Source organism: Pecten maximus, chromosome 2 (genome assembly GCF_902652985.1).
Source record: "Pecten maximus chromosome 2, xPecMax1.1, whole genome shotgun sequence".
NCBI lineage: Eukaryota > Metazoa > Mollusca > Bivalvia > Pectinida > Pectinidae > Pecten > Pecten maximus.
The window spans coordinates 30,757,477-30,778,588 of NC_047016.1; the positions used below are offsets into that span (position 1 = coordinate 30,757,477).

A 21,112-nucleotide genomic window follows, 5' to 3' on the forward strand; every position below is an offset into this window, starting at 1 on the left:
ACAGGTATAAAAGTCCAATACAGGTATAAAACTCCAATACAGGTATCAAACTCCAATACAGGTATCAAACTCCAATACAGGTAGGAAATTTTAAACTGCATGATTATTGGAGGTCAGATAGACTTAACATTGTGTTTGGAATAGAGGTCAGCTGGACTTATTTGTTAGAATGTAAATATTTTGTCCATTACCCAGTAAAATCAATAATAATTTTACTGTCACTTGTAAGAGACTTAGACCTAAAATAAAGTCTTTTAATATCATTGCTATTATTATATATTATGATTTTAAGTATTGTTATTACTGTATGATTGTGAATCTAGCCTGTGATAATCTATAATATATACCTTTTGTAGAATCTAGCCTATGATGATCTATAATAATACCTTTTGTAGAATCTAGCCTATGATAATCTATAATAAATACCTTTTGTAGAATCTAGCCTATGACAATCTATAATAAATACCTTTTGTAGAATCTAGCCTATGATAATCTATAATAAATACCTTTTGTAGAATCTAGCCTATGATAATCTATAATAAATACCTTTTGTAGAATCTAGCCTATGATAATTTATAATAAATACCTTTTGTAGAATCTAGCCTATGATAATCTATAATAAATACCTTTTGTAGAATCTAGCCTGTGATAATCTATAATAAATACCTTTTGTAGAATCTAGCCTGTGATAATCTATAATATATACCTTTTGTAGAATCTAGCCTGTGATAATCTATAATAAATACCTTTTGTAGAATCTAGCCTGTGATAATCTATAATATATACCTTTTGTAGAATCTAGCCTATGATAATCTATAATAAATACCTTTCGTAGAATCTAGCCTATGATAATCTATAATATATACCTTTTGTAGAATCTAGCCTATGATAATCTATAATAAATACCTTTCGTAGAATCTAGCCTATGATAATCTATAATATATACCTTTTGTAGAATCTAGCCTATGATAATCTATAATATATACCTTTTGTAGAATCTAGCCTATGATAATCTATAATATATACCTTTTGTAGAATCTAGCCTATGATAATCTATAATAAATACCTTTTGTAGAATCTAGCCTATGATAATCTATAATAAATACCTTTTGTAGAATCTAGCCTATGATAATCTATAATATATACCTTTTGTAGAATTCGGGGAGATCCACATGGAGGTAGTCGTTCATTTCTGTGTAAATCATCTTTGCCTGTTCAGCATCTTCCTTTGCCTTTAGACAAGAGATATTTTTATATTACACACCACACAATTAAACCTTACTACACAGGTATATACCATATTTATCCTATAATAAGCCAAGATTGACTTACATGTAGCTTGCTTTTTAAGATATATTGTAATTGTAATTTTTTTTCCTAAAACATATTTTCAGTGTTAAGCTGTGACGAGAACACCTACCAAATATTTAAAATCAAAACTACCACTTGGAGTAGTTCGTAGGATCTTCTAAACATGCTATAAACTTGTATAACTAAGTATCTAATGATAATTGGGACTTCTTTACCTTGGATATTTTGTTTTCGTCCCTCTTTTTTGCGTTCTGTACGACTTCCAGATTGTGTCGTGTGTTATCGTAGTCGACCAGCTTACGTCCTCGCTTGGCAATCCGTGCCTAAAACAGTATGTATCAATAAGAACTCTGGGACAGGATAACAAGACCTTAAGCTTGACGGCTTTATCAAAGGGTATAACACCACTGACACTATATTGCCTTTTAAGATATGGCTGCCATAACTGGTCTATAGTTACTACCAATACTGTACCTACCCTGAGGGGGGTGATATGACTGATATATGCCGTCATTGGTTCTTGCACTCTTTCCTGAAGATTCTGGATGTAGTCTGCCCACATTAACTCCACGGACTGTAAAACAAAATGTTTCATCATTTGATTTAATACCCTACATATCTAAAAGTATAGTGTCATATCACTAAGGTTTTCTGAAAACCCCAGATACTGTATCCTATAATACACCCCAAGGTTATCTGAACACCCCCAGATACTGTATCCTATAATACACCCCAAGGTTATCTGAACACCCCCAGATACTGTATCCTATAATACACCCCAAGGTTATCCGAATACCCCCAGATACTGTATCCTATAATACACCCCAAGGTTATCTCAATACCCAGATACTGTATCCTATAATACACCCCAAGGTTATCTGAACACCCCCAGATACTGTATCCTATAATACACCCCAAGGTTATCTTAACACCCCCAGATACTGTATCCTATAATACACCCCAAGGTTATCCGAATACCCCCAGATACTGTATCCTATAATACACCCCAAGGTTATCTCAATACCCAGATACTGTATCCTATAATACACCCCCAGATACTGTATCCTATAATACACCCCAAGGTTATCTTAACACCCCAGATACTGTGTCCTATAATACACCCCAAGGTTATTCGAATACCCCCAGATACTGTATCCTATAATACACCCCAAGGTTATCTCAATACCCAGATACTGTATCCTATAATACACCCCAAGGTTATCTGAACACCCCCAGATACTGTATCCTATAATACACCCCAAGGTTATCTTAACACCCCTGATACTGTATCCTATAATACACCCCAAGGTTATCTTAATACCCAGATACTGTATCCTATAATACACCTCAAGGTTATCTGAACACCCCCAGATACTGTATCCTATAATACACCCCAATTTTAACACAACACAACACATACCTGGAGGTTTTCGTGTATCTTATTTCCACCGTCCCATTCGTCCTCGTATGTCTCCTGTATTGTGGTAAACAAAGACCTTGAAGCATTCTGCATCGCTGCAAACAAAGAAAATGTTTGTTGGAAATGTTTGTGGATACACCATTTTCTTAAACCAATATGAATGTAGTAATGTGATGGGTGTTATGACACTGATAACAGGGTAGTTATGTGATGGGTGTTATGACACTGATAACAGGGTAGTTATGTGAAGGGTGTTATGACACTGATAACAGGGTAGTTATGTAATAGGTGTTATGGCAATGATAACAGGGTAGTTATGTAATAGGTGTTATGGCAATGATAACAGGGTAGTTATGTAATAGGTGTTATGGCAATGATAACAGGGTAGTTATGTAATAGGTGTTATGACACTGATAACAGGGAAGTTATGTAATAGCCTAACAGATGTTATGACACTGATAACAGGGTAGTTATGTAATGGGTGTTATGACACTGATAACAGGGCAGTTATGAAAAAGGTTTCATGACACTGATAACAGGGTAGTTATGTAATAGGTGTTATGGCAATGATAACAGGGTAGTTATGTAATAGGTGTTATGGCAATGATAACAGGGTAGTTATGTAATAGGTGTTATGGCAATGATAACAGGGTAGTTATGTAATAGGTGTTATGGCAATGATAACAGGGTAGTTATGTAATAGGTGTTATGGCAATGATAACAGGGTAGTTATGTAATAGGTGTTATGGCAATGATAACAGGGTAGTTATGTAATAGGTGTTATGGCAATGATAACAGGGTAGTTATGTAATAGGTGTTATGGCAATGATAACAGGGTAGTTATGTAATAGGTGTTATGGCAATGATAACAGGGTAGTTATGTAATAGGTGTTATGGCAATGATAACAGGGTAGTTATGTAATGGGTGTTAATGGAAAGGATTATTATTACTACAAATACAACTTCTTTCATCATCTAAACTTCTATAGCATTACTTTATGGTAGAGTAAAGCAGTCCACAAAGAACAATGATTGTCTACATTGTTTTCCTTGACATTTTTGTAATTACTGTCACACAGTGATGAATCAGTGAATAAAAACAATGGCACAGCCTGGCACAGTCTGAAACCTAGCCGGAAATCTGCCCTCTGTCCAGGTCTTCATAACTCTTGTATAATAGGCACTACACAGTGACTAGTCGTCATGGGACAAGAATCACAATATATATATATATGTGGTATATGTATATATCATACACACACTGCTGTACATGTGATGTCATCAAGATTTCAAAACCAACAAGAGGCCCAAAGGGCCTTAACGGTCACCTGAGATTTGAAATATTTCGGTCAACTAAATTGACCCTTTTTGCCCCACCTATCAGTCCTAATGGGGTCAGTCTATGAAGAGTATTTGATTCATACATATAGTAGATAAGAAGACTTTTGGAATTTCAGTCAATTTGACCCTTTTTGGCCCCGCCTACCAGCCCCTGGGGGTCAACCAGGGCCAACATGTACATAACATCAAACTGTAATCCCATGCTGATAATTTGAACCAAGTTAGAATGAATTCCAATACAAATCCAACAAATAAAAGTCAAAAATGTGATTTTCCTATATAAACTATAGTAAAGTTTACCCCCTACCCAGGGGCAAACGTGAAACCCCAGGGTCATGAAATTCACACTTTTGGTAAAGCACCTAAAGACCCTTCCATCTATGAAGAGTACTTGATTCTAACATATCTGAGAGTAGAGAAGAAGATTTTTGAAATTTCAGTCAATTTGACCCTTTTTGGCCCCGCCCACCAGACCCTGGGGGTCAACCAGGGCCAACATGTACATAACATCAAACTGTAATCCCATGCTGATAATTTGAACCAAGTTAGAATGAATTCCAATACAAATCCAACAAATAATAGTCAAAAATGTGATTTCCCTATATAAACAATAGTAAAGTTTACCCCCTACCCAGGGGCAAACGTGAGACCCCAGGGTCATGAAATTCACAATTTTGGTAAAGTACCTAAAGACCCTTCCATCTATGAAGAGTATTTGATTCTAACATATCTGAGAGTGGAGAAGAAGATTTTTGAAATTTCAGTCAATTTGACCCTTTTTGGCCCCGCCCACCAGCCCCTGAGGGTCAACCAGGGCAAACATGTACATACCATCAAACTGTCATCCCATGCTGATAATTTGAACCAAGTTAGAATTAATTCCAATACAAATCCAACAAATAATAGTCAAAAATGTGATTTCCCTATATAAACTATAGTAAAGTTTACCCCCTCCCCAGGGGCAAACGTGAGACCCCAGGGTCATGAAATTCACAATTTTGGTAAAGCACCTTAAGACCCTTCCATCTATGAAGAGTATTTGATTCTACCATATCTGAGAGTAGGGAAGAAGATTTTTGAAATTTTAGTCAATTTGACCCTTTTTGGCCCCGCCCACCAGCCCCTGGGGGTCAACTAGGGCCAACATGTACATACCATCAAAGTGTTCTCCCATGCTGATAATTTGATACAAGTTAGAATGAATTCCAATACAAATCCAACAAGTAATAGCCAAAAATGTGATTTCCCTATATAAACTATAGTAAAGTTTACCCCCTCCCCAGGGGCAAACTTGAAACCCCAGGGTCATGCAATTCACAATTTTGGTAAAGCATCACAAGACCCTTTCATCTATAAAGAGTGTTTGACTCCACCATATCTGAGAGTAGAGAAGAAGATTTTTGAAGTTTTAGTCAATTTGACCCTTTTTGGCCCCACCCCTCAGGCCGCTGGGGGGTGGGGACCATATAATTCACAATTTTGGTTGACCTTCAGCCATAGAAACTTTCTGCCAAATTTCATTGAATTTTGTGGTTTTGGAGAAGAAGTCGAAAATGTAAAAAGTTTACGGACGCACGACGCACACCGCACGACGCACGACGGACGACGGACGACGACGGACAAAAGGCGATTAGAATAGGTCACTTGACTGAACACCCCAGATACTGTATCCTATATTACACCTCAAGGTTATCTGAACACCCCCAGATACTGTATCCTATAATACACCTCAAGGTTATCTGAACACCCCAGATACTGTATCCTATATTACACCTCAAGGTTATCTGAACACCCCATATACTGTATCCTATAATACACCCCAAGGTTATCTGAACACCCCCAGATACTGCATCCTATAATACACCCCAAGGTTATCTGAACACCCCCAGATACTGCATCCTATAATACACCCCAAGGTTATCTGAACACCCCCAGATACTGCATCCTATAATACACCCCAAGGTTATCTGAACACCCCCAGATACTGTATCCTATAATACACCTCAAGGTTATCTGAACACCCCAGATACTGTATCCTATATTACACCCCAAGGTTATCTGAACACCCCCAGATACTGTATCCTATAATACACCTCAAGGTTATCTGAACACCCCCAGATACTGTATCCTATAATACACCCCAAGGTTATCTGAACACCCCCGGATACTGTATCCTATAATACACCTTAAGGTTATCTGAACACCCCCAGATACTGTATCCTATAATACACCCCAATTTTAACACAACACATACCTGGAGGTTTTCGTGTATCTTATTTCCACCGTCCCATTCGTCCTCGTATGTCTCCTGTATTGTGGTAAACAAGGACCTTGAAGCATTCTGCATCGCTGCAAACAAAGAAAATGTTTGTTGGAAATGTTTGTGGATACACCATTTTCTTAAACCAATATGAATGTAGTAATGTGATGGGTGTTATGACACTGATAACAGGGTAGTTATGTGATGGGTGTTATGACACTGATAACAGGGTAGTTATGTAATAGGTGTTATGACACTGATAACAGGGAAATTATGTAATAGGTGTTATGACACTGATAACAGGGTAGTTATGTGATGGGTGTTATGACACTGATAACAGGGTAATTATGTAATAGGTGTTATGACACTGATAACAGGGAAGTTATGTAATAGCCTTACAGATGTTATGACACTGATAACAGGGTAGTTATGTGATGGGTGTTATGACACTGATAACAGGGTAGTTATGTGAGGGGTATTATGTCACTGATAACAGGGTAGTTATGTGATGGGTGTTATGACACTGATAACAGGGTAGTTATGTGATGGGTGTTATGACACTGATAACAGGGTAGTTATGTGATGGGTGTTATGACACTGATAACAGGGTAGTTATGTGATGGGTGTTATAACACTGATAACATGGTAGTTATATAATAGGTGTTATAACACTGATAACAGGGTAGTTATGTAATAGGTGTTATGGCAATGATAACAGGGTAGTTATGTAATAGCCTAACAGATGTTATGACACTGATAACAGGGTAGTTATGTAATGGGTGTTATGACACTGATAACAGGGTAGTTATGTAATATGTGTTATGGCAATGATAACAGGGTAGTTATGTAATAGGTGTTATGGCAATGATAACAGGGTAGTTATGTAATGGGTGTTATGGCAATGGTAACAGGGTAGTTATGTAATAGGTGTTATGGCAATGATAACAGGGTAGTTATGTAATAGGTGTTATGGCAATGATAACAGGGTAGTTATGTAATAGGTGTTATGGCAATGATAACAGGGTAGTTATGTAATAGGTGTTATGGCAATGGTAACAGGGTAGTTATGTAATAGGTGTTATGGCAATGATAACAGGGTAGTTATGTAATAGGTGTTATGGCAATGGTAACAGGGTAGTTATGTAATGGGTGTTATGGCAATGGTAACAGGGTAGTTATGTAATGGGTGTTATGGCAATGGTAACAGGGTAGTTATGTAATGGGTGTTATGGCAATGGTAACAGGGTAGTTATGTAATGGGTGTTATGGCAATGGTAACAGGGTAGTTATGTAATGGGTGTTAATGGAAAGGATTATTATTACTACAAATACAACTTCTTTCATCATCTAAACTTCTATAGCATTACTTTATGGTAGAGTAAAGCAGTCCAGAAAGAACTATGATTGTCTACATTTTTTTCCTTGACATTTTTGTAATTACTGTCACACAGTGATGAATCAGTGAATAAAAACAATGGCACAGCCTGGCACAGTCTGAAACCTAGCCGGAAATCTGCCCTCTGTCCAGGTCTTCATAACTCTTGTATAATAGGCACTACACAGTGACTAGTCGTCACGGGACAAGAATCACAATATATATATATGTGTGGTATATGTATATATCATACACACACTGCTGTGATGTCATCAAGATGTCAAAACCAAAAACCAGCAGTATTCACATATACATGTACAATATCATCACACGTGTACAATATCATCACACATGTACAGTATCATCACACGTGTACAGTATCATCACACGTGTACAATATCATCACACGTGTACAATATCATCACACATGTACAGTATCATCACACGTGTACAGTATCATCACACGTGTACAATATCATCACACATGTACAATATCATCACACGTGTACAATATCATCACACATGTACAATAACATTACACATGTACAATATCATCACACACGTACAATATCATCACACATGTACAATATCATCACACATGTACAATATCATCACACACGTACAATATCATCACACATGTACAATATCATCACACATGTACAGTATCATTACACATGTACAATATCATCACACATGTACAATATCACACGTGTACAATATCATCACACATGTACAATATCATCACACGTGTACAGTATCATCACACATGTACAATATCATCACACATGTACAATATCATCACACATGTACAATACCATCACACATGTACAATATCATCACACATGTACAATATCATCACATGTACAATATCATCACACATGTACAGCATCATCACACGTGTACAATATCATCACATGTACAATATCATCACACATGTACAATAACATCACACACGTACAATATCATCACATGTGTACAATATCATCACATGTACAATATCATCACACATGTACAATAACATTACACATGTACAATATCATCACAAGTACAATATCATCACACACGTACAATATCATCACACGTGTACAATATCATCACACGTGTGATGATATTGTACACGTGTGATGATATTGTACACAATATCATCACACATGTACAATATCATCACACATGTACAGTATCATCACACATGTACAATATCCTCACACGTGTACAATATCATCACACATGTACAATATCATCACACATGTACAATATCCTAACATGTGTACAATATCATCACACGTGTACAATATCATTCTACAGGCTTGGAATATGACAAAGTTATTGGAATTTATTTCTTAAATGTTCAAATTCATCATCACCAGCTTCAAAAGTGGGTGTACTCGCACCATAAATTAAACATCAGGTTGTGTAAATCATTTTAACACTCTTGACTGAATCTTTTTTCATTTGACTCTTTATGCCTGGAAGGCTCTGAGGGACTTCAGCTGTCAAAATGTGTGGGCGGTTAACGTAATGAGTATTATACGAACAACATCACAGAGAAAGAAAAATGGCGGGACAACGATCGAGAAATATGCAACATGATAAAAACAAGTATTTTTTGTTTTAATGTGTTGTGGTCACTATTTGAGATTATGGGTCATTTCTTATCATTACATTTGGGTAGAACAGAGTTTAAATGACTGTATTTGCCCAAATTCAATCTATTTTCCAGAAAAAATATCATTAAGTGTTAAATTGGGTATCAATAGGCATTGTAACTCTGACTTTCACTGAATGATTTTCTTTCCAGGCTGAAATTAACATTAAGTTCTTTTCATGGCTAAATCTACTGGACTTTTTAGAGGATTATGTCAAATGTAAGGAGTCCACATGCACTGACATATACAATCACTAGTTAGATATAAGTACATAAGTTTCTATGTCCTGTTTGAGAAAAGACAGCCAACATCCTCTTTCTGTTAATTTAAAGCTCCTTCAATATCCTTCCTGTTATCTATATATAATTGTCACATGTCCTTTGTATCAAATTGTGACTGTGAACTTTCTGTACCTTAAGGCATCTCTCCTATTCGTTCATTTTGTTTCAGCCGATCCTAAAATAATCAAACAGCTTCATGATTCAGTTTTAAAATTCTGCATACACATGTATCGTATGTGTATATTACTAAATTCATACCTGAAGTGCTTGTCACCTGTATGTATCTTTAGCACAATCCTTACATACAGTCATCATTTGCATAACCTTGAATTAAACAGACCATATGGTGTTTCCAAGTTCTGTCTGGTTAATATTAAAACAGTTTAAAAAAAAAAACATTCTCTATCAGACACTACCATTTAACATTTGGAGTAGCTGTTACAAAGGTAAATTAACTTTATTAATATAAAAAAATTAACAAATGCAATATCCCCAGCTGATAGTATGTTTTAATGTCATTAAAGTTGTGTGGAACAGTTGGTCAGCTGTGTCGGCTAAATATGGATTCACCATACATCAAGTTTCTGTGCTTAATTACTATGTACAAATGTTTCTATTTATATACCTGGTAGTGACATCTTCTTTTTGTTTCCATATTTGTCAACATTTAATGTCACATTTGATATCTGAAGATGTAAGTTATCTTTGAATGCCGTTCTTAACAAGCTATATATGGCGACACCTGGCCTATTGAAACATCCTAACAACATCATCATAATTCAGACGACGGAATGGCATTTGTATATAGGTAACAGGGGTTTATGATAAAGGGGATGGCTTCATACCTACTGACTGATGTTAATTCTCTTATAGTGACACGATGGAATGATTTAAAACAAAGATCTACTCTAACAGGGTCAGTTATGATAGTTGTCTCCCTTTGATAATTGACATTTGAACACATATGACCTATATAATGTGATTTATTACTTGTTACACTGGACTACTTAATTTCATGAAGAATTAATGCCCATATAACACTAATGGAACACCAAGAAACATGCAATCTTATAGAATGGATCTGGGGTTTCTTAACTTGTGTACATTTAAATATCTCTACCTGGGGTCTCTTAACTTGTGTACATTTAAATATCTCGACCTGGGCTCTCTTAACTTATGTACATTTAAATATCTCGACTTGGGGTCTCTTATTAACTTGTGTACATCTAAATATCTCGACCTGGGGTCTCTTAACTTGTGTACATTTAAATATCTCGACCTGGAGTCTCTTATTAACTTGTGTACATTTAAATATTTCAACCTATCAGGTTCATCAGCTGCAGATTGTTTATCCATGAATTCATCAAATTGTTCAAGGAAGGAAAAAAACATTTCTGTGATCAGCTTGTGTGTATACATGTAGATTTAGTGAGAGTAAGACCATTGTATGTAAACATAGGAAATGACTACTTGAGTGAGAGCCAGTGTGTGTTAAGATTATTAGATTTCAGGAACCAGTGAGGTAATATTTATGTATAAACATGTAAACATACTTTCAGCAAATCATCCAAAAAAAATGAATAGCAGCAGACACCATGCCTCCACATATCTAACAGATTGAGCGTTAAGTTTATATACAAGACAACAACAAAATGTCTTGGTGGTCTGAACTATAACAATGACTAAATTTCTCTAAGTAGATACAAACTGTATCTTAAGATGAATAAACATCAGATTAATAAATGTCAGTCAATTGCCTGGTGATGCAAACTTCCTATTGATAATACTGACGATAGATCCTGTTATTTCTCTGTATAATTTTATAAATTCACTGTATAATGCTGTGTGTAACTTCTTTGTATAATGCTGTAACTTCTCTGTATAATATTGTGTGTAACTTCTCTGTATAATGCTGTAACTTCTCTGTATAATGATGTAACTTCTCTGTATAATGCTGTAACTTCTCTGTATAATGCTGTAACTTCACTGTATAATGTTGTGTGTAACTTATCTGTATAATGCTGTGTGTAACTTCTCTGTATAATATTGTGTGTAACTTCTCTGTATAATGCTGTAACTTCTCTGTATAATGCTGTGTATAACTTCTCTGTATAATGCTGTGTGTAACTTCTCTGTATAATGCTGTAACTTCTCTGTATAATGCTGTAACTTCACTGTATAATGATGTGTGTAACTTCTCTGTATAATGCTGTAACTTCACTGTATAATGATGTGTGTAACTTCTCTGTATAATGCTGTAACTTCTCTATATAATGCTGTGTGTAACTTCTCTGTATAATGCTGTGTGTAACTTCTCTGTATAATATTGTGTGTAACTTCACTGTATAATGCTGTAACTTCTCTGTATAATACTGTGTGTAACTTCACTGTATAATGCTGTAACTTCTCTGTATAATGCTGTGTGTAACTTCTCTGTATAATGATGTGTGTAACTTCTCTGTATAATGCTGTAACTTCTCTATATAATGCTGTGTGTTACATCTCTGTATAATGCTGTATGTAACTTCTCTGTATAATGATGTGTGTAACTTCTCTGTATAATGCTGTGTGTAACTTCTCTGTATAATGCTGTGTGTAACTTCACTGTATAATGCTGTAACTTCTCTGTATAATGCTGTGTGTAACTTCACTGTATAATGCTGTTACGTCTCTGTATAATGCTGTGTGTAACTTCACTGTATAATGCTGTAACTTCTCTGTATAATATTGTGTGTAACTTCTCTGTATAATGCTGTAACTTCTCTGTATAATGCTGTGTGTTACTTCTCTGTATAATGCTGTAACTTCTCTGTATAATGCTGTTACTTCACTGTATAATGCTGTAACTTCTCTGTATAATATTGTGTGTAACTTCTCTGTATAATGCTGTAACTTCTCTGTATAATGCTGTAACTTCTCTGTATAATGCTGTAACTTCTCTGTATAATGCTGTGTGTAACTTCTCTGTATAATGATGTGTGTAACTTCTCTGTATAATGCTGTGTGTAACTTCTCTGTATAATGATGTGTGTAACTTCTCTGTATAATGCTGTAACTTCTCTATATAATGCTGTGTTACGTCTCTGTATAATGCTGTAACTTATCTGTATAATGCTGTAACTTCTCTGTATAATGCTGTAACTTCTCTGTATAATGCTGTGTGTAACTTCTCTGTATAATGCTGTAACTTCTCTGTATAATGCTGTGTGTAACTTCTCTGTATAATGCTGTGTGTAACTTCTCTGTATAATGCTGTAACTTCTCTGTATAATGCTGTGTGTAACTTCACTGTATAATGCTGTTACGTCTCTGTATAATGCTGTGTGTAACTTCACTGTATAATGCTGTAACTTCTCTATATAATATTGTGTGTAACTTCTCTGTATAATGGTGTAACTTCTCTGTATAATGCTGTGTGTTACTTCTCTGTATAATGCTGTGTGTTACTTCTCTGTATAATGCTGTGTGTAACTTCACTGTATAATGCTGTAACTTCTCTGTATAATGCTGTGTGTAACTTCTCTGTATAATGCTGTGTGTAACTTCTCTGTATAATGCTGTAACTTCTCTGTATAATGTTGTGTGTAGCTTTTCTGTATAATGCTGTGTGTAAATTTTCTGTATAATATTGTGTGTAACTTATCTGTATAATGCTGTAACTTCTCTGTATAATGCTGTAACTTCTCTGTATAATGCTATTACTTCTTTGTATAATGCTGTAACTTCCCTGTATAATGCTGTATTATCTGTATAATGCTGTAACTTATCTGTATAATGCTGTGTGTATTTTGATCCATTAAGTTATCTTGTACATTCTACAATTACCTCTCTCCTTAATCCCAAGCACCATTATGCATACATATAATTATATGCAGATTTAAAACAGGACACATCCTCTGGTATGTAAAAGGCAACTCCATCAAACCTGACAGTACAATATTTACACAAGAAACCCACATTTTTTGGTGGCCATGTTAATTCCACATAAGGACAGTGTCACAACTCTGTATAAATGTGTGTTTTTTTACACCAATATGATGTCCCCACATTCCAAACAAACAATGCAGGGGTCATAATTTGGTATTCTTTATAGCTGTAATTAATGGTTTCTGTCCGAAATGTCATATCAAGGTCATTTTTAAACTCTTTGTATACATTATCAAATTCAATGAAGGTTAAAAAAATTTTGGATTCTATTTATTATATAACTTGGGCAGCATGCTTACAAATCGTTTTCAATTACTATATTACAAATCGTTTTCAATTACTATTGAGTATCTTTAAAAAATCTTTTAAAACAAATACAAATCGTTTCTTTTAAAACAAATACAAGTGGTTTCTTAAGAACAAATTGTGTCTTTTAGAGTACAAATGGTTTCTTTAAGAACAAATACCAATGGTTTTAGTTCAGGTCTTTAATATAAAGAAGTTATCAATGTTTTAACCAAAACACAATAACAATATAACAAGATAAACCAATTTTAAATACTCCATACACAACACTCCAATGACATTTTATCATACATAATAACTTGTTTGAAGAAAACTGGGCAAATTATTCACAGTCAATGTAGAATATTCATGTATCATGGTTCGGAGTTAACCATTAACCAGGAAGTGGTTGTAAAATAAATGTCTTCACTCCAAATTTAATGTAGCTAAATGAAAATAACGGAAACAGACCTAAATACTAAGTCTAGACAATGTCGGTGAAGTTTAATCACTGCTCAGGATTTCCCATATTAGAAAATGGTCTGTATGAGGATTTAACCTGATGTCCTTGAAAAGCATCATATGATGACGAGTATCTAACAGAACAGAAAACACAGAAAGACCAGAGAGGAAAGAGAGAGATGAAGATCCCTAGTGTTGTGATAAAGATAGCTAGTGTTGTGATAAAGATCCCTAGTGTTGTGATAAGACCCCTAGTGTTGTGATAAAGATCTCTAGTGTTGTGATAAAGATCTCTATTGTTGTGATAAAGATCCCTAGTGTTGTGATAAAGATCTCTAGTGTTGTGATAAAGATCTCTAGTGTTGTGATAAAGATCCCTAGTGTTGTGATAAAGATCTCTGGTGTTGTGATAAAGATAGATATTTTTGTGATAAAGATATCTAGTGTTGTAATAAAGATCCTTGGTGTTGTGATAAAGATCTCTAGTGTTGTGATAAAGATATCTAGTGTTGTGATAATGATATCTAGTGTTGTGATAAGACCCCTAGTGTTGTGATAAAGATCTCTAGTGTTGTGATAAAGATCCCTAGTGTTGTGATAAAGATCCCTGGTGTTGTGATAAAGATCACTAGTGTTGTGATAAAGACATCTAGTGTTGTGATAAAGATAGCTAGTGTTGTGATAAAAATCTCTGGTGTTGTGATAATGATATCTAGTGTTGTGATAAAGATATCTAGTGTTGTGATAAAGATATCTAGTGTTGTGATAAAGATCTCTAGTGTTGTGATAAAGATCCTTGGTGTTGTGATAAAGATAGCTAGTGTTGTGATAAAGATCCCTAGTTTTGTGATAAAGATCCCTAGTTTTGTGATAAAGATCTCTAGTGTTGTGATAAAGATCGCTGGTGTTGTGATAAAGATCCCTAGTGTTGTGATAAAGATCTCTAGTGTTGTGATAAAGATCCTTGGTGTTGTGATAAAGATCCCTAGTGTTGTGATAAAGATATCTAGTGTTGTGATAAAGATCACTAGTGTTGTGATAAAGATAGCTAGTGTTGTGATAAAGATCACTAGTGTTGTGATAAAGACCTCTAGTGTTGTGATAAAGATCTCTATTGTTGTGATAAAGATCCCTAGTGTTGTGATAAAGATCTCTAGTGTTGTGATAAAGATCTCTAGTGTTGTGATAAAGATCCCTAGTGTTGTGATAAAGATCTCTGGTGTTGTGATAAAGATAGATATTTTTGTGATAAAGATATCTAGTGTTGTAATAAAGATCCTTGGTGTTGTGATAAAGATCTCTAGTGTTGTGATAAAGATATCTAGTGTTGTGATAAAGATCTCTAGTGTTGTGATAAGACCCCTAGTGTTGTGATAAAGATCTCTAGTGTTGTGATAAAGATCCCTAGTGTTGTGATAAAGATCCCTGGTGTTGTGATAAAGATCACTAGTGTTGTGATAAAGACATCTAGTGTTGTGATAAAGATAGCTAGTGTTGTGATAAAAATCTCTGGTGTTGTGATAATGATATCTAGTGTTGTGATAAAGATATCTAGTGTTGTGATAAAGATATCTAGTGTTGTGATAAAGATCTCTAGTGTTGTGATAAAGATCCTTGGTGTTGTGATAAAGATAGCTAGTGTTGTGATAAAGATCCCTAGTTTTGTGATAAAGATCCCTAGTTTTGTGATAAAGATCTCTAGTGTTGTGATAAAGATCGCTGGTGTTGTGATAAAGATCCCTAGTGTTGTGATAAAGATCTCTAGTGTTGTGATAAAGATCCTTGGTGTTGTGATAAAGATCCCTAGTGTTGTGATAAAGATATCTAGTGTTGTGATAAAGATCACTAGTGTTGTGATAAAGAAAGCTAGTGTTGTGATAAAGATCACTAGTGTTGTGATAAAGACCTCTAGTGTTGTGATAAAGATCCCTGGTGTTGTCATAAAGATCCCTAGTGTTGTGATAAAGATCTCTGGTGTTGTAATACAGATCCTTGGTGTTGTGATAAAGATCCCTAGTGTTGTGATAAAGATATCTAGTGTTGTGATAAAGATCCTTGGTGTTGTGATAAAGATAGCTAGTGTTGTGATAAAGATCACTAGTGTTGTGATAAAGATAGCTAGTGTTGTGATAAAGATCACTAGTGTTGTGATAAAGACCTCTAGTGTTGTGATAAAGATCCCTGGTGTTGTGATAAAGATCACTAGTGTTGTGATAAAGATATCTAGTGTTGTGATAAAGATCCCTAGTGTTGTGATAAAGATCGCTGGTGTTGTGATAAAGATCCCTAGTTTTGTGATAAAGATCTCTAGTGTTGTGATAAAGATCTCTAGTGTTGTGATAAAGATCCCTAGTGTTGTGATAAAGATCCTTGGTGTTGTGATAAAGATAGCTAGTGTTGTGATAAAGATCTCTAGTGTTGTGATAAAGATAGCTAGTGTTGTGATAAAAATCTCTAGTGTTGTGATAAAGATCTCTAGTGTTGTGATAGAGATCCCTAGTGTTGTGATAAAGATCTCTGGTGTTGTAATACAGATCCTTGGTGTTGTGATAAAGATCTGTAGTGTTGTAATAAAGATCTCTAGTGTTGTGATAGAGATCCCTAGTGTTGTGATAAAGATCTCTGGTGTTGTAATACAGATCCTTGGTGTTGTGATAAAGATCTCTGGTGTTGTAATAAAGATCCTTGGTGTTGTGATAAAGATCTGTAGTGTTGTAATAAAGATCCCTAGTGTTGTGATAAAGATAGCTAGTTTTGTGATAAAGATATCTAGTGTTGTGATAAAGATCCTTGGTGTTGTGATAAAGATATCTAGTGTTGTGATAAAGATCCTTGGTGTTGTGATAAAGATAGCTAGTTTTGTGATAAAGATATCTAGTGTTGTGATAAAGATCCTTGGTGTTGTGATAAAGATAGCTAGTGTTGTGATAAAGATATCTAGTGTTGTGATAAAGATATCTAGTGTTGTGATAAAGATATCTAGTGTTGTCATAAAGATCCCTAGTGTTGTGATAAAGATCACTAGTGTTGTGATAAAGACCCCTTGTGTTGTCATAAAGATCCCTAGTGTTGTGATAAAGATCTCTGGTGTTGTAATACAGATCCTTGGTGTTGTGATAAAGATCTCTAGTGTTGTAATAAAGATCTCTAGTGTTGTGATAGAGATCCCTAGTGTTGTGATAAAGATATCTGGTGTTGTAATAAAGATCATTGGTGTTGTGATAAAGATATCTAGTGTTGTAATAAAGATCTCTAGTGTTGTGATAAAGATCCTTGGTGTTGTGATAAAGATCTCTGGTGTTGTAATAAAGATCATTGGTGTTGTGATAAAGATCTCTAGTGTTGTGATAAAGATCATTGGTGTTGTGATAAAGATATCTAGTGTTGTGATAAAGATATCTAGTGTTGTAATAAAGATCTCTAGTGTTGTGATAAAGATCATTGGTGTTGTGATAAAGATCTCTGGTGTTGTAATAAAGATCACTAGTGTTGTAATACAGATCCTTGGTGTTGTGATAAAGATCTCTAGTGTTGTAATAAAGATCTCTAGTGTTGTGATAGAGATCCCTAGTTTTGTGATAAAGATATCTAGTGTTGTGATAAAGATCATTGGTGTTGTGATAAAGATATCTAGTGTTGTGATAAAGATCGCTAGTGTTGTGATTAAGTTACCAAATGTTGTGATAAAGACCCCTAGTGTTGTAATAAAGATATCTTGTGTTGTGATAAAGATAGATATTTTTGTGATAAAGATATCTAGTGTTGTGATAAAGATCCCTAGTGTTGTGATAAAGATATCTAGTGTTGTGATAAAGATATCTAGTGTTGTAATAAAGATCTCTAGTGTTGTGATAAAGATCCTTGGTGTTGTGATAAAGATATCTAGTGTTGTGATAAAGATCCTTGGTGTTGTGATAAAGATATCTAGTGTTGTGATAAAGATATCTAGTGTTGTAATAAAGATCTCTAGTGTTGTGATAAAGATCCTTGGTGTTGTGATAAAGATATCTAGTGTTGTGATAAAGATCCTTGGTGTTGTGATAAAGATATCTAGTGTTGTAATAAAGACCCCTAGTGTTGTGATAAAGATCCCTAGTGTTGTGATTAAGTTACCAAATGTTGTGATAAAGACCCCTAGTGTTGTAATGGGGAAGCTGATCTATTCTAGTTTTTCCAATATATCCAAGTTAAAGACACAGTCCTCTCTTAGTCTTCTCCTGCGCTCATCATACAGTGTGATACAGGAGGCCTTACATAGTTGGGCTCTCTGATGTCATGAAACAGACATCAGAGGAACCACCCGAGTTCTTTCTGAGGAGGTCCCTCCATTAGTGGCATTTCAACATAAAGTTAGATACAGCAGGAATATCCTGTCTTGGTCCTACACAAGTTCTAGTATTCAAGTATCAAATACGTAGATGTCCCAATGGAACCACTGAAGTAAAATACTAATGCCCCAAATACTACATGGTAGGAGTAGAAATGTGTTTCATTCATGAAATTTTGTACTGTTAAAATCTTTTTTTCTTCTTTCTTTTTCAATGCCACAGGGCAATAATTTGCTAGCTATATTTCAGTATGAGGGGATACCAGGTACAGAGTTTAAAACCATGGCACAGAGTATAAAACCGATGACGACCCATCATCGTAATATTACAGGTCTGTGCATCAGATACCAGTTATTTAACAATTAAAGCCATTTCATATAGTTTATGTAAATCTGATCAATATAAACTTGATAAAACTGTATTTGCTTACTACCTGTGTATGATAATGTATGGCCTGAGGTGACCACAAGGTGACCACAAGGTGACCAGGGTTCAAGCGAGACATTTATCACGACTGACACTGGGCTGATCAAGTATGTAGCCAGAGATGCCTAGCAGTGCACAACATGCAGCAGCAGCCAAAATGTTATGATTTAATGTAAACTAGTGCCTGTTATATACTCCCATCCCAGCGGCCAAGCATTCCGAGGTCAACACTGAATAAACTTAAGGGACATTGTGAAGCCTCAAACAGGGCACCATTACAGAAGGAGAAGAAACAAAAATAAGCACCTTTACCAATCAACGATTACCAAACAAATGTTTTGCTCCCCACCCCCTTTTTTTTTTTTTTTTTTTTAAATATTTCTGCTCCAAGATGAAAATTTGCTTCGTTAATCAAAATCACATTGTAATATTTGAATGCCAATACTCAGTAATACATAAATGGATATCTTGATGAATTTCAATCCCATTCTGAAACTCTGCTTGTGAAAGTTGATACCAGTACAAAGTATTATAGCTCCTCCTCAAACTGAAAATACTCAGTGACTGGGAATCCAACAGGGAACGCGATCTTAACATAATAAATACTGACCTTAACATAATAAATAAATACCGACCTTAACATAATAAATAAATACCGACCTTAACATAATAAATAAATACCGACCTTAACATAATAAATACTGACCTTAACATAATAAATAAATACCGACCTTAACATAATAAATACTGACCTTAACATAATAAATAAATACCGACCTTAACATAATAAATAAATACTGACCTTAACATAATAAATAAATACCGACCTTAACATAATAAATAAAATACCGACCTTAACATAATAAATAAAATCTGAGTGTTTACTTATTGTACTTAAAAGGTCAGTATTTCACTACTGTCCCCTGTGGGGAATACATGTAAATGACAATGTTTAGTTTTCCAAAGATCTAAAAATAGATTAAGTAAAATTTTAGAGGTCATAATTATACCATAATTAATAACAAACTGACAGTACCTCCAACCCTCTCCCACCCCACCCCCACTTAATTTAGTCTAAGGTAATGAGTTGTCCCCCAGGGCTTACTCCACCCCCACCTCTCCCACCCCACCCCCACTTAATTTAGTCCAAGTTAATGAGTTGTCCCCAGGGCTTACTACAGGGTAAATATGATATATATATATATATGGAATCTCTAGTTTGATGAACACAGGACCCTGCTGGCTAATGTTACTGTTTGAACCTTCTGATCTGACAAGACCCATGTGTCACCTGAATTCTAAAAAGGCCCAGAAAATGTCAAAGTTCATCGAAAAATAACATCAAATAAGCTAACAGTAACAGTTTATATAATATCCTAGGTGACATTTAATCTACTGCATGTACATTTACTCCTAAAAATACAAGTTTTTTCCCCAAAAAGAATTAAGAGTGCGTATGTAACAGTCTTTCCTGTAGACACATAATACTTTATCTGAATTATATAATTATAAATCACAGAAATTGTCCACACAATATTTAATTATTTAGTTATACATACATATTTCCTATAATGCATCAGTTTTCAATTACATTCCCAATTTTGCTATACATTTAAGAAAATGAAACCAACAGACAGAATTATTTCAAAACATCAATATTTTTTATTTCAAAATCATTATTGTTGATGTTTCATTTCAGAAATATATACATATATATTATAAAGATATACAGTGACGTCACTGTCCATGTACCCTCGACCTATCGCTATCTGAATCTACTGCCACCCTCCCATACTGCAAACCTCCGCCACCCTCCCAAACCTCTGGAACGAATTTCCCTTCTATAATTATAAGTTCTTCGTTAAGTCTGCCACCCTCGCATACCACCATCCGCCACATTTGTTAAAATACAAACATCCCGAAACGTTATATATTTTTCCCTTGACAATATCGCCATTTTGTTCTGTTTTTGGTGATTGAAGAACTTGCATATTGTACAGGCGACATAACTTTATGCTTGGACGATTATCTATTGCTGATGTAGATCGAT

The 21,112-nt window shown here is 34.9% G+C and overlaps 1 protein-coding gene across 1 annotated transcript in view; it reads right to left on the reverse strand.

The window, feature by feature from the left end:
• LOC117342391 (myc box-dependent-interacting protein 1-like) overlaps positions 1-21,112 on the reverse strand; it is a 49,039-nt gene that overhangs the window by 10,218 nt on the left and 17,709 nt on the right. Inside the window, exons 4-8 of the mRNA XM_033904551.1 lie at positions 6,241-6,421; positions 2,732-2,876; positions 1,790-1,885; positions 1,527-1,634; positions 1,147-1,232 (exon numbers count right to left, since the gene is read on the reverse strand). Coding sequence (XP_033760442.1) covers positions 1,147-1,232; positions 1,527-1,634; positions 1,790-1,885; positions 2,732-2,876; positions 6,241-6,421 — 616 coding nt within the window. The remainder of the gene's footprint in view (positions 1-1,146; positions 1,233-1,526; positions 1,635-1,789; positions 1,886-2,731; positions 2,877-6,240; positions 6,422-21,112) is intronic.